General features: G+C 41.4%; 1 protein-coding gene across 6 annotated transcripts in view; it reads left to right on the forward strand.

Moving 5' to 3' along the window:
- The window catches only part of SDK1 (sidekick cell adhesion molecule 1), a 385,141-nt gene that overhangs the window by 239,402 nt on the left and 130,937 nt on the right, over positions 1-14,802 (forward strand). For all 6 annotated transcript variants that reach the window (XM_086855185.1, XM_086855184.1, XM_086855187.1 and 3 more), the window contains 6 exons: positions 1,363-1,446; positions 6,561-6,755; positions 7,945-8,061; positions 8,316-8,483; positions 10,474-10,576; positions 11,660-11,836. In XM_086855185.1, coding sequence (XP_086711311.1) covers positions 1,363-1,446; positions 6,561-6,755; positions 7,945-8,061; positions 8,316-8,483; positions 10,474-10,576; positions 11,660-11,836 — 844 coding nt within the window. The remainder of the gene's footprint in view (positions 1-1,362; positions 1,447-6,560; positions 6,756-7,944; positions 8,062-8,315; positions 8,484-10,473; positions 10,577-11,659; positions 11,837-14,802) is intronic.

Here is a 14,802-nt window from a genome sequence, read left to right on the forward strand (position 1 = left end):
AATATCGATTGGCTTTATTTGGAATGAATACAGAATTGTAATATCCATTGGTGCTCAAACCAGACCCCAGTTCTGTACACCCAAGCAAGTATTTTATTGTAGTCAGAGGGAAGAACTGCTGGGAAAGGGGAGGTTCTGTTCTAACCTGGAGCCTCCTGATGTCCCCCCTGTGAGATGACAGCCACACTTGCTGTGCTGCAGGTAACAAGAAGTTTTTGCAGGATAAATTTATATGATTTTGACTTTATATACTAAAATGTTGATGTCCTAGCAATAATACAACCACAAGTCCTTTTTTCCAGTCATGTTTGGTGAAAAGATTTGAGGGCAGGTCAGCTCAGATGACCTTGGATCTTGCAGCTTCCTACGTATTTTAAAACATACTCGATTCCTTAAAATGGAAATACAAATAACTCAGTTTCTCAAGATACTTACATTGCCTTTTCTGTATTTTCTAAAACTTACCAGTGAGTTTGGTTATGCTACAAGAGAACTGTGTTTATAATCAAGCAAAATCCTTCTAAAAACAGTACTCAGATGATAATGGCATTGAACAAACTATGACAGTCTTTATTTACCATGATAATAACTGCAACCTTAGTGCCTCTGGGACTTTGACATGATGCTCTTCAATTTTATGCTGCATAGAAGAAAGAGTTACATGCCAGCATACCCTGCAATTTCTGCAGTCTGGTCTTTGTTTAATTAAACATCTAATATCTTTTCTTTAGCCCTAATGATAAAGCGGGGATTTTTATGATTATTACTATGACTTCAATTAAAGCATTAAATCTGTTTGCCTTCACGAAATAAAACAGTTGAGAGGAATTTCTTTTAATTATGCTGCACTTGTCCTCTGATGTCGACTCTGTGACATGCTATGGCATTTTATTTGACATGCTTCATGCCTTGCTGAAGTGAAATGCAGTCTAGATACTGAAACAAACTATCCTATAAAATGCTACATTGTAAATATAAACCTTTATAAACCTCTGGGAGGGCCTTTCTAAGCAAAAAATTAACATGTTCCATAATTCAGTCCTATAAAATGAAAAGTAGCCCCTGCTCTGAGTATTAATTTGCAGTGCCAACCTCTAAATCTTTACCTTCCATTGCCTCAACTCTGGAATTCATACTCAGCATAGCAAAAATTTCCAGGCTTCTTTTTAAATGATGCTTTTACTACCAAAAACAACCCCTGCCTCCAAATAGAGACAAACTTGGACAAATGAATCTGTTTGTAACCCCCTGTATCAAATACACCAGCTGTGGAGAGATTCTATGATGAATATTTTTTTGATGAGCACCTGTTTTTCCCTTTGCTGTGGCTTTGCTTGTTGACTTTAGTTTGCTTTCCCCAAGAACCTCCGTATTTTACGGCTGAACCCCAGAACGTGATTTTGGCTGAGGTGGAGAAGGACGTGGACATCCTGTGCCAGGCCATGGGTGAGTGCACAAAAATGTTCCAACCTGGATTGATGGCATATGTCTGTCCAGTTTGGAAGAAATCATCTTCTATAAACAATCTTTGGAAGCTTTAATGTTTAGAAGTCTGTTTTGTTGCTGGTTATCACAAGGAAGAAGGTTGGCCTTGCCCCTTGGAGAATTGGGTCATTCTTGTAATTTAGTTTAATTTGGAATAATGCTGGCACGTTGATGTTTGTCTGGGGGGGAAGCACAAGTTCTGCTCCTGCCGCTCTGGGATCCTGCCTGTGATTCACGGTTGTCACTGGAGAAGAGATTTAAATATCTTGAGCCAGAAAATGGGCTGAGAGGAGAGCATGGTTATGGAACCCATCATCTGCAATGCAAACAGTCCTTATTTTCCCTTTTCTTCTAAACCTTCTAAAACTTGGGGAACTTTTATAGTGAATAGAAATGTCAGTAACTCTGACATCTGCATATAGTTATGAAATCTGCAGGAGGACTATTACAGGCAGTTTTTAATTAGTAAGTGGTTTATTAATACAAAAGGCTTCAAATATCTGGAATTCCACTTCACTAAAATCATTTTTCAAGTTGAGTTCCACAGAAATACAATCCCCACCTACTTCAGCACTCTGGTAAGGTAGGAGATGTCATCATGTGCTTACAGCAGGTTTCTCAAAGTCACCAAATTTCTACGTGACTCTGGCGAGGGGCTGAACATTTTGCTGTCTTACTTTCCCTGGTGCTGAGTTTAAGAAGCAACACACATAAAATACCATGAGGTCCTGAGGGAAAAAGATCACATCCTTGATTAAAAAAGCACCCAGACCTAAGTAACAGCTTATTTGTGTGGTGTCTTCCTCCAAATCAGAGCCAAGAAAGACATTTTTACTGCGTGATTCTGTTATTGCCACTATGATTTAAGCATTTTTTCCCCATGTTTTATGTAGGAAAGAGTCAGCACTGCTTTTCTAGACAGAATTTTTGTGAACTGTGTGATAAGCAAGTGTGTGTGTTAAGGGTGCTCTGGCTGATTTGGAATTTCAGAAGCCTGTGATGATGTCTCTTGCAAAAAGCTCTTATGGAAATGGAGCTATCAGATGATAAAAGACAATGTCTTCTTGTTCATTAATAGATTTCTAAGCAAACACAGCAGGACCTGCTGTCAGTGGAGCTCCCCAGGAATCCACCTGCTGCCACAATTTTTTTTCATGGTTTATAAAAATATATACTAAGACAACCCAACCTAGAACCTGGAGAATCAGGGAGACCTGAGGTTGACTTCAACTCTTCCATCTCCTCTCACTCTTCCTTTGAGCAGTTTAGTTTCCAAGGGGGTTAATGGGGCACTCAAAACCGTCCTCAGTGGAGATATGGAACCCCTTATTAAACAAAATTAATTATTTCTGTTCAACTCTTGTAGTGCACATCTGATTTGCTGATGAATGTGGTGCAGAAGCATGAAAGCCTGTTTCCTTCTAGACTGTTTTGTTGAGTATCTATGACACATAAAAGGGGCAGCTACTAAAATTAAGCATAGAGGAATTTTGATCCATTATTAAGCAAATTTGGCAAGTACCAGCACTTAAAAAGAGGGTAAATGAAGATTGCTGCCTCCCTGCTCTGAGCAGGGAGAACAAAGCATTGGGGAAACTGCAGAGCTGCCCTCTACCTTTGCTACAATTGGAAGACAGATTGCATTTCCCCCAGCCCCATCAGGTTCTGTGCACAAAGCCCATTTGCCAAGACTTCGTGCACTATGGATGTGTGAGAGACAGATTAATTTCACAGTATAAGCAGAGATTAACTGTAAATAAAATTGCAACTTGCAGCAACCAACTCCCTGCTCCCTGTAATGGACTTTCAGGGTATCAGGCCACAGGAACAGGCTCTGCTGTTTATCTTCCAGCACTGGCTGATGCTGCCTGAATGTTCAATGGGTTTCCTTTAAATGCTCTTTCTTATTTGCTTGTGGAAAGTTTAGAGCTGCAGGCAATGGTGCTGGTGTCTGGGGAGTGCAGTTAATTGGACTTCAGTTCTACCTGTTTAGAAAGTAGATGGAAGAGATGCTTTGGGGATTCCCCAGTAGCTCGCTGGGATCTAGAGGAGGTGGTAAAAAATAAATAACAAAGATGACACAGTGAATATTCTGAGTCTTTCATCGAGGTTCTTAAGTTAAATTTGGCAGAGAGTCAAGCAGCTGTTTCACAGATGGAGGAGCTGAGCCTCAGGTTCCATAAGTTATTTGTCCAAGGTTACAGAAGAAGTGGCAAAGCCAGAACCAGAGTCTCTGTTTCCTGCCTACCCCTGACACTAGATTAATTTGTCTGTGAAAAATGAATGCTGCTGCACACAACTGAGAAATAAGGTTATTGTATTTATTATTGCCAGTCTTTTAGGCCACTGTCACCTCTTGAGCAGCAGGGTTGGGCTGAAGCTGCTTGGAAAGGTAGAGTGTAAAAGGTCTTTAAAGTGTTCTCTTCATATTTTTTTCACCAGAAGTCTTTTAGAGAATAAAAGAAGCAAAATTCCTTTGGGGGTCTGTGTAGAGAGGAAAGGTTGTGGGGTGGGTAGAAGAGGAAGAAAAGCAATGCTGGTTTTAACCATTTTCACAGCCAAACAGGTAGCAAAATTAGAAGAGAACGTGTGTACAACTTGGAAGACAAATCTCTCTGGGAAGATCACTAAAGCCCAAATGAATGCTGCTGACAGGCATCAGAGTGCTCAGATAAGATCCTATTATTCAGACTCATAACTTTGAGTGGAGGAAGATACCCGTAACTGAAAAGTAGAGAAATAGAGATGGTAATATCCAGTTTGTCAGCTGAGTTGGTGATAGGAAGGTGTATCTCACAGTGATTATAGGATTAGAAGGTTTGCCAATACTGTTAGTAGAATGGGATTTATGGAATGACACCAGTGTTAAAGGTTTGAGTGTTCTGAATGCAGGATTTCATTATTTCCTTGGTGCCTATCAAGTCTAATGTGTGGGAAAATGGAGTTGCTATTATTTAAACTTGAAATCATTTCCAGGCTTCTCAGCATCAGGAGAACTATTCCATTTTGCATCATCTGTTTCTTCATTACTCAGTGATAATTTGTATTTGCCCAGGAGGATTTTCAAGAGATGAATAACACTCTCACCGAGAATTGTGAACATTGAAATTTACGTTAATTCTGTATATGGGCTGTTGTATGAAATTTAAATTATGCCTATTGCAGGCTCCTACACCACGTCTATTCTCTATCAGACAATGCACTTCTGCATAGTGGGTTTCTTCCTGAGATGATTATCTGCATTATGAGTACATTTTATTTTATCAGCAGAGCAGAAGCATCAGAGGTGATTGAAGTAAATGATACGTGTTTATAAAAGTAACAACAGCAATTGGATGTTGTTTTTCAGTCGTTTCCATACATTGTTTGTACATTCTTTCCAGAGTTAATACCGCTTTTGTCTGTATAAAGAGAATAAGTACACTGAGAGAAGATGTGAATGGAAGCATAACACAGTAGTATTTAACTTGGGGAGTTTTAAAATGATAATGATGATTATATAGATCTTCCCATGGCACTTTAGCTCTCAGAATATCAACTGCCAGCATTGCAGTGAAATTCATTGTCTGCAGATGCTCAATTCATCAGTGACATCCCATCTTCCATGCTTCGGTGACACTTCTTCTCTATTTGGGCAAATTTCACTCACCCATGAGTTAAGTTTTTTGTCTCTTACCTTATGACAAGAGATTGTGTAGGTCTGAGGTTTTAAGTGAAAAGTGTTCAAAGACACCCCAAGTGTTGTGCCCAGCTCTGGGCTCTCTGTTCAGGAAGGACATTGAGGGGCTGGAGCGTGTCCAGGGAAATGAATGGAAGGGTCTGGAGTGTAAATCCTGTGAGGAGCAGCTGAGGGAGCTGGGGGGGCTCAGCCTGGAGAAAAGGAGGACTGGGGGGACCTGCTGGCTCTGCACAACTTCCAGACAGGAGGATATAGTGAGATGGGGGTCAGGCTCTGCTCCCAGGGAACAGCAGACAGGATGAGAGGAAATGGTGCTGAGCTGTGCCAGGGGAGGGTCAGGCTGGACATCAGGAGAAATTTCTTCACAGAAAAGGTGATCAGACATTGGAAGGAGGTGCACACAGGAAGGTGATGGTCTTGGAGGTGTTTTCAGTCTTAATTACTCAGTGATTATCTAATCACGTAATAAAATACCTGCCAAGCTTCTAATCTCTGCACAGAGCCCCCAGTATTTGATCTGGTTGGGATTTCTGGGGTATAAAGATAAAACATGGTCCAATACGAGCAGTGGGATGGGAACAGCTGTCTAAGACTGTTCTAGGCCCCTGACATCTCTTGAGGGAAAGAGAAGCCTACACTATTTGTGTATAATAAATTTACAGCCACTTCATTCCAGCTGACGGGGACATGACAGCAACAAAAATATGTGTGAAATAACTGTGTCAGGGTTTGTGGAACATGCACATGAAAGAAAACAGGAATAAATGGGACTGTAAGTTTTATCTAGGCTAGGAATTTTATTTCTCTTTATGCTTGCTTTTTTCAAATAGTAGGTGAAGCTTGAGACTGAATAAAAGTAATAATAATTTAAAGCTAGCCTATTGTCAGCAATATGTTGTTTGTACATTGGCTCAAACTAAGCTGCTAAATTGGGACTCAAGTACAGCCATGTGAGCACTTCATTTTTCATGTGTAATTTGCCATTTCCTTTGTATTTCAGCTATCTTAGCTACAGAAGCACAGAAGAATCTTATTTGGGATGGAACAGTCTTACAGGCTGGTTGTATTGCCACAGTGCTGCTGTTTAAGGAGCATGATTCTGGCTTTCAACATGAAATTGCTCCAAATCTTATTTTGTAGTAGCATGAAATATGATTGGGTGAAGAAAGTAATTTGATAACATGTTTTCTCAACATTCCCCCTTCGTATTTGGTGGTTTTATTCCCTCTTGTCCTGCAGTGTGTTATTGCCATTGATAATGTGAGATGCAGCCTCCGTTTATCTAAAGCAGCTTGGAAAAAATCCAAACAATTGACGTAGAAAGACGGAAAAAATAGGGACACAGCCTAAAACACTCTCTGCAAAGACTAACAGTGATTTATTTTGGCTTGAACAGGTGTTCCCATCCCCACCCTGGTGTGGTACAAGGACTCAGTTCCCCTGAACAGGCTGGAGAACCCGCGGTACAAGGTGCTGCTGAGCGGGGGGCTGCGCATCCACGCGCTGCGGCCGCAGGACGCCGGCATCTTCCAGTGCTTCGCCAGCAACCAGGCTGGGGAGATCCACACCTACACCTACCTGGATGTCACCAGTGAGTGAAGAGTGGTGCCACAGGGTGCAGGAGGTGTCATCCCTGCAGGTGACCCTGCAGCCATCACGTTTCTCCCAACTGCTTTAGTTCAACCCACGCGACCCTGATTTCTTCTCAAGGGTAGTTGCCCCAGCTGTAAGGAACCCCAAAATTCCCCTGTGGTCTCAGCAAAATCTGCTGAATTGTGTGGAAAAGCTCACCATGACATCAGGAGAGCTTGGCTTGAAGTGAACTCCCCTATTTCAAACGGCAAAAAGACATTTTAGTGAAAAGAAAAAAAAATTAATTGTGTAATACTTTTATCTTTCCTTCGTATTCCCACTCTAATGTAATTCCATTCTGAACTTGAGCCACTGCTTCATGATTGTGCATGCTATCATTTTATTTGCCTTTGTCTGAAACTACATTTGGTCAGGGAAAAAAAAGAAAGTTCAAGTTAAATGTCTTTTTTGGCCAAAAAGTCAGATTAAATGGTTTTGTTAATGAAGTGCATGCTTCTCTATGGAAGAATTAAAAATCCTAGTAGTCTCTTTTAACAGTGATTATTAACAGTCATTTCTGCAGTATTAAACTTCCCTTCAGGAAGCTGATTTTTAGCCCAAGAGCACTTTTCACATACTGACCAGAATTCCTACTGGCCACAGAAAATAAATCAGCCCCAGTTCAATATAGATCTAGGAAACTGCAGGAAAAAAACTGCACTAAAATGCAACTGGGGGAAAATAAGAGAGAAAGAAACTTAGAAAATGTCTTGGATAAGGCTCAGGTTCTATATTCTTTTGGCTGACATTTAAGTTTCAAAGTTAATGCCTTTCTCAAGTTGCTTTTCATCTTAAAGAACTCTGTTATGAAGATGGAGGAAAATAGTTTTGTTTATCTAGATTTCTCAAGTTTCCCCCCAAACACTCATTTTGAGCTTTATCTTCCTTTTTCCTTAACCCATCTCACTTGTACAGGTACAAGCACTGATAGATTTTTATTTTCTGTGTAGGTAATAAACAGGATTAGGCAATTCCTGGGAGATGAATAAGTAAAGGTTACAGTCACTGCTGAAAGATTTTCATGTCTTACTGTCATGCCCTTCTCCATGATCAGCTCTATAAAAGTGGATGTAAAGTAGTCCACGGTAATAGTTAAAGGATCTTTCTGAGAGATGAGGCATTGAGTTTGTTTGAATTTTTTATTCTAGACATCAAGCCAGCCTTTATCCAGCCCCCAGAGGACACCACAGTCACCGAGGGGATGACTGCAGTGCTGACCTGTGAAGTTTCAGGGGCTCCACGACCTGCCATCTCCTGGAAGAAAGGTAGCCAGTTATTAGCTTGTAGAAGAGTTGTGATCCAGCTTTTCCTGTCCATTCCTGTAACTGAGATGCTGTAGATCCACTGAGTGCCTCTTTCCCCCTTCCCCTGGCCCTGTGAGCAGCAGGTTCGCTGTGGGGCCATCACGAGCCGGTGGCCTGGGCAGGAGGTAACATTTTGAAAGAGCTGGAATTGCAGTCCCTGATCCTGATCCCTGATCCCTGACACTAACCCTGCTGCTTCCCCCCGTGTGTTTCAGGAGAGCAGATCTTAGCCAGTGGCTCGGTGCAGATTCCTCGCTTCGTTCTCCTCGAGTCTGGAGGGCTCCAGATAACGCCCGTGTTCCTGCAGGATGCTGGCAATTACACTTGCTGTGCAGCCAACTCTGAAGGAGCTCTGAATGCTTTTGTGATGCTGACAGTGTGGAGTAAGGATAATGCTTTGTTTAAAGTCTAACTTTAATCAAGTATTAATCAGTTTTTGTTGTACGCTCAGGAAATTTTCATAAGTAATTATGCTTTTCTCGTTAATAGAGTTACTTGTATGATTTAATAGGAATAATGTGTCTATTTTAGGAAGCCTATCACAAATACCCTTTTTGTTTGGAGAATTATGCATATAAATCTCTATTTTGTGAAAGGAAGTGTATTTAAATAGAGCTTCAATCACAATTACAGTTTTACTCAGGTTTTGCTTTGGCGCCTCACATTGCAAGTCTGAGTTTTTGACTTGTAGATTTGGCTATTTGCAGGTGGTTTCTGCCTCCAGGAGTCTGCAGGCAGCACAGAACAGTCCATGCTGGTACTGAGGCTGTGCTCACAGTCACAACAGATAGGATTTTCCTCACACTTTTGTATTTTTTGTGTCTCTGGGTGCTGTTGGAAGCCAAATCAAAGTGCAGCAGATTTCAGCTAACCCCTCGCAGTACAGACTGGTGTGGAAAACGGCATCCTATAAAATGTTTTTTTCATTCCCTTGATCTCTATATTTTTTATTTCTTCTGTTGGGGAAGTGAGTCTGATCCAAGAGGTTCGCCTATGTTACTCCTAAGTGAGTTAAATTGAAGTGTAACATGGTTTTTGCTACTCAAGATGCAAAATAATGATCCATGAGCTGGGACTAAGAGCAACTGAAAATAATGAAGATGATGAGGATTAATACAGAAATGTTGTGGCCTTTTCTCCTCTGCAGCACTTGAAGCACTGATTGTGCTGCTGATGTGTGGTGCATATTTGGCATTTATTAATCCCCAAGCTCTGCAAGCTGAATCAGCCATATTTTTCCTTTTGAACTTGGAAATACCTGAAAACATTTCTGTCAGTAGCTGTAATGTATTTGTGTCATGTGGCCATCATGTTTATGTCTTATTGACAACACAGACTTGGTAGAGAGATCAGGATGGTGTAAACTGAATGATACCCAGGTGTTTGGATCAAGTAAAGGAGATCCTATTAATCCTCAAAGCTATGGTTCTTACAGGTATTAAAGATAGTTCCTGTTCATTATACTGCATGGAGGGAAGAAAAGTGAATATAACCTAATGTTTGTATAGCAACAGCACCATTACAAAGCCAGAAGTCTTTTATGGGTACATCAGGAGTAATGCTAAAAATTCCATCCTGTTTAGAGTCAGCCTTTGATTTTGCTGATGGTTCCTTCTTGTGCATGTATGAGATATCACAGTAGATGCTGATTATCTCTGTAGGGATTTGGGACTTATTAACATTATCCACATATCTTCCATGCTCATCCTGGTTGTCTCCCTGCCTCAGCTGATGCTCTCTGCTGCTGCTCCTGTGTGTGACACATAATGGGGATCTTTCACACCGGATCTGGTTGCTGTAGTTACAGCAATTATTATGTTCTGAGCCTCCAGGAGGGGCTTGAGTAAGGATGTTCTGAAACATTTGAGTAAACAACATATCTTTCTTATATGGAAGATTTTTCTTCCAGGAGCTCCTCCAGTTTCCTGGAGTTGATGAGGTTGTAGGGTGCTGTTGAAGTTTACCTCTTCCTCGGTATTTTTCAAGTGCTTTTTTTCTTTGCACAGATTTTCTTTGGTCTTTTTTGTGTTTTTGCCACTCCAAACAACATGGCTCATTTCCTGACTCAGTGTTAGCTTCCACGCTCTTGTGAAGATTTTAGGGAGCTGCCACAGACACTTGCACAAGCCCTTGCACAAGGGAAGAGTTTGGAGAGCTTTACCATTCTCCTCTGAGCTCAACTCGTGCCCTCTGCCGCTGAAGCTCTCCTCATCCCACAGCACATCTGTGTCACAAGGACTTCAGAGGGAGGGGAGCCTTCGAGAGCAGTGTCCCGCTCGCTTTGAGTGCCAGAGGCTCTGTGGCTGCTCTCTGAGTGAACAGCCGAGGCTGAAGCTCTGTTTTCACCTGAGCTGTGCCTTGTGCTCCTTTCAGATCGCACTTGCATTGTCCACCCTCCCGAGGACAGCACGGTGATCAAAGGAACCACGGCCACGCTGCGCTGCGAGGCCACTCACGACCCCAGAATTTCAATCAGGTTGGTGGTGTCACTTCTCGTTTGTGTGGTTTATCCCAGCTTAATTTTATAAGCTGTGTGAAAAGCATTAGGTGAAAAGTTTTGGGACCCCCAGATTTTCACACTAAACCCCTGATTACTGCATTATAAGGTTGTACACTGTATCATTAATCATATAAATCCCATCTTCCATTTCAGCCTTATGTATTATTTACAATGAGCTATGTTCCACTTCATGACTTCAATATAGCCTTCCATGATTTTACTGTCAAGGTTAATACACTATCAATAAAACCAACTTGTCAGAGGCTGGTACTTAATGAGAGTAAAAGCCAAAGAGAAGGAATAGGATTTCAGAAGTGTTTACTCTGGGGTGCATAAAAGCCACACCAGAGATGCCCATGTTTTTGGAAACAACTCAATAACTTGGGCTTATAGTCTGTTCTAACCGTGTAAAGGAAACCAGAATTTGTCTGGACTATTAAAATTTGAATTACAGCATTTAGAGGAAGCTCAAAACTTGAAAATAAATTTGCCATGAAAATTAATGTAGTCTGAAAGCAACACAAATTAAATAAAATGCAAGGAAGAGCTTGCAGAGTGCTTGAAGGGTGAACTGCAGAAAGAACTTCGGAAAGAGAAATATGGGTATAAAAATTGCAGTTAGAGGCAGGAAATTGTGAGTCTGTGGGCTCTCCACACCTCTGTGATGTGTTGGGAGGTGTGTTTTTGATATGTGAGCTCCAGGAAACCTTCAACAAGTTTCTAATCTTGGCAGTCCCATGTTACAGAGCCTTGGCAGAGCTGGGCCAACACCATTAACTGCTGAGTTAATGTTCTGGTGGGGGTGAACTTAAGAACTTGGACATTTTATGAGTACTCCATTTTTTCCTTGTAAAATACATAATATCATGGATGGAATTACATTTTTCATTCTGATTGCTTGATCTAAAATTTGTAAAAGGCACTGCTCTTTAAAGTAGCTGCAGGGGCCTGTCATTTTTAACATGTGATGACAGGAGCTGATCCCTTCCAGCAGAGTTTAAATAAATCTGTGATGGTGTTCTCAGAAGTAATCAATAACTGAAACATTGTAATACCCAGGTACCTTTGGAAGAAGGACAGTGTTGTAATAAATCCATCCAGCAGTTCCAGGATCACAGTGGAGAGGGATGGGACCCTCCTGATCAGCCAGACGTGGTCGGGTGACATCGGGGATTACACCTGTGAGGTCATTTCTTCTGGAGGAAACGACTCCAGGACAGCTCGGCTGGAAGTGATGTGAGTGCCCCAGCTTAAATGTTTGCTACTCTGGTTTTTTCAGATACCCTCAGGGATTTTTTCTAGTATTTAATTCTTGGTGTTGTGGAGAGTCAGCAGCTCTGATTTTTTTGGTGTAGGGTTTTTATTTTAGGGAAATTAAGGCTGGTTCGTTGCCAATGAAATCGCTTTGAAATGCTCTGATCTCATGGCTGAGCCTGCTTTGAGCAGGAGTTTGGACCAGAGACCTCCTAAGGTCCCTTTAGACCTGGATCTTTCTATCACCCCATGCTGTAGGGCTTTCCCATAAAGCCCAAGTGCTGTGCTGTGCTGCCAAGGTTTGAAAAGAAGAAAATGTTTTCTTCCTTTTAGTGTTTTTTTCTCTGTTGAACATTTATCAGAATAGCTGGTCCCTGGATGGGCATTGCTTATTCTTGCATTCTCTTTATACATGATTTTTCAGGGGAAAAAAATATTTTTATGTATGCCTTTCTTTATTCCTATGGATCTTTAAAAATAAAAACAAGAAAATGTTTAAAGTGCCATTCAGCTTTGGAAAAGGATTATAAAAATGTCATTACATGGTTCCATATTTTCTATTTCTGTCATTCCACTGAGGTGAAGTGCACTTCCATTTTTATTTTTATCACTAAAAGCAGCAGCTGTGGGTTTGGTACGTGTGTGGAGCAGATCAAATGGGGAAAAAAAAAAAAAAAAGTAATGTTTTATGTAGAGTTATTTATTTATTTATTTATTTCCTCGAGTAGTGCCGCACGCTTTAATTTAACTAAAATTGCATCTGTTTCTGCTGGTCATGCCTGATGTCTCAGAGAAGATGGCAATTGTGTGGTTGGCAATGTAATGAGTTCACCTCTGAGATTTGCTGTGCAGAGGGCTGTTTGATACAGCATCATTCTGACAGTGCCAAGGCTCCATCAGATGCCCATTTTCCGAGAGCGGTCATACATTCTTTTTCTAATTAAGCACTCCTCAGCTCTCCTCCCGGAGCGCATTTTACTGCTGGTTGGAATCCAAGAGCAGAAGACAATTCAGAATATATTGCTGCTACATAACCACGCTCGCTGTTCTCTGAGGCGGTTTTGAATGGAGGGCAGAAAATCACAGAGTAAAGACTGAAAAGAATGTTAAAGCTTGGACTTTGAAACAAAGCTATAAATATGTGCTAAACACTTCAGCAGCAGCACAGTTTCCTAATGCTGAATAGCAAAAGCTGCCCTGTGCAGCCTGGTACAGGACAGGGAATTGGATTTACTTGCAGTTCCCCACTGAGCACTGAGGAGTTTCTTTTATTTTCCATAAAATCTGGGCTAGAAGTTGGTTGGGAGAGGCTCGTCCTGTGTGCACTGCTGAGGCACCCCAGCTGTTCCAGCTGTGTTGGCTGGTTTCCATGCCCTGGGACTGCCTCTTAATCCTGTATCTCTACTTCCTTTGATGATCTGTTGCTGATCACCCATCTCCTGTTTTTCCTGGAGGAATTAAAGGAATCTATCAGACCCACTCTTTGAGAAGAGTCAAGTAACTGATAAGTCACTCAATAATACCTTGAATTGTGACATCTCATTTCAAAGCAGGGCTGCAGGTAGTGCAATACTGCCAGACAACATTGCATTTCCTCGCAGCTTTCATCATTATTGTTTGGCTCAGCAGCACAGATCTGTGAGGAAGAAAGATACACGATACAACAGGAGTGAAATGAAGAGGAAAATATGTGGAAAGGAAACGTCTGAAGTAAAGCTTAAATTAAATTCCAGCTTGTATAGGAATGACAGATCTATAACATTCCCTGTTCTCCCGGATAATTCCCTCGTGCAGAGCATTAACAAACAGGGTATGCACGTTCCCATCGATGAGCACTTACACTTCAGTGCCATGAGTAGCACTAATGTCAGACAAATGTTCAGGGGAGGCCTCTCAACCAGTTACAGACTGGAGCAGTCACCAATGGACAATACTGTGTCCCCTTAGCCTTGCCTGACAACTCCAAATCTCTCCTAACCTTTTTCCTCCCCATGAATCAGCATGCTCCTTCCTCCACCTCTGTGCCCAGCAAGAGGAAATTCCAAAGGCACAAATAAGTTTGTTACTGATTTCTGTTCAAACTGATTCAATTGAAAACCATTGACCTTCAGGTTATTTAATCTCTGAGTGGTCCAGTTTTCGAATCTCTGAAAAGAAGGAAAGAAAACTCTCTCTTCCTTTGCCTCCCTTTGCTGGAAGTCAGGCTTGGGGACAAAGGTGGTGCTTCTTGCTGGAAGAACCTGCACTGATAGCACAGCACAGATACATTGGTGCTGCAGGCAGCATGGATCATCTTCCACAGCATGAAGGAAGAAATAAAATATTTGCAAAGGAAAGCCAGAAAACTAATGAAGAACTTGCTAAAGTGCAGCCAAAGGTTACCTTGCTCATCAATTTTGCACTGATGGTACTTGGGCACAGAAACTAATTGCTAGTCAAGATACTCTATTCATTCATTTGTCTTCCCTCTAAATGTGTTTATTCTCTATGTACATCACTTCATTTGATTTGCATGAGGTAAAACATTTGCGAGTGATGTTTCTATTCTGCAAGAGATAGATTTTCATTTTACACTGGGCTTGTTTTTCTCCTAGTAGAGTTTCTCAGCTGCATATCAGAAATGTTTGGTGATGAGCCCCCTGCTTCTCTTGCATCCCTGTAAGTCACAGGGTTTGATCCTGAAAGTAATTGCATGTTATGAAACATCCCAGCTTCATTTAGCTTCCTTTTATAGTCCTGTAAACACCACCCTGAAATACATACAGAGGAGAAAAGGCTTGTTCCTAAAGCTGCATAAGCTGAATTATCACCATGTATCACTCACCTGATGGCAAACTCTGCTGATTCCAGCTCAAAGTATCCTGAGGATTCTCAGGATGTATAAAATATGCAGAATTACCACTATCTGTGCCTGATGATACCCACTGCTCAATATCAGCCCGTCTGCA

Source organism: Cyanistes caeruleus, chromosome 17, assembly GCF_971803275.1.
Source record: "Cyanistes caeruleus chromosome 17, bCyaCae1.hap1.1, whole genome shotgun sequence".
NCBI classification, from domain to species: Eukaryota; Metazoa; Chordata; class Aves; order Passeriformes; family Paridae; genus Cyanistes; species Cyanistes caeruleus.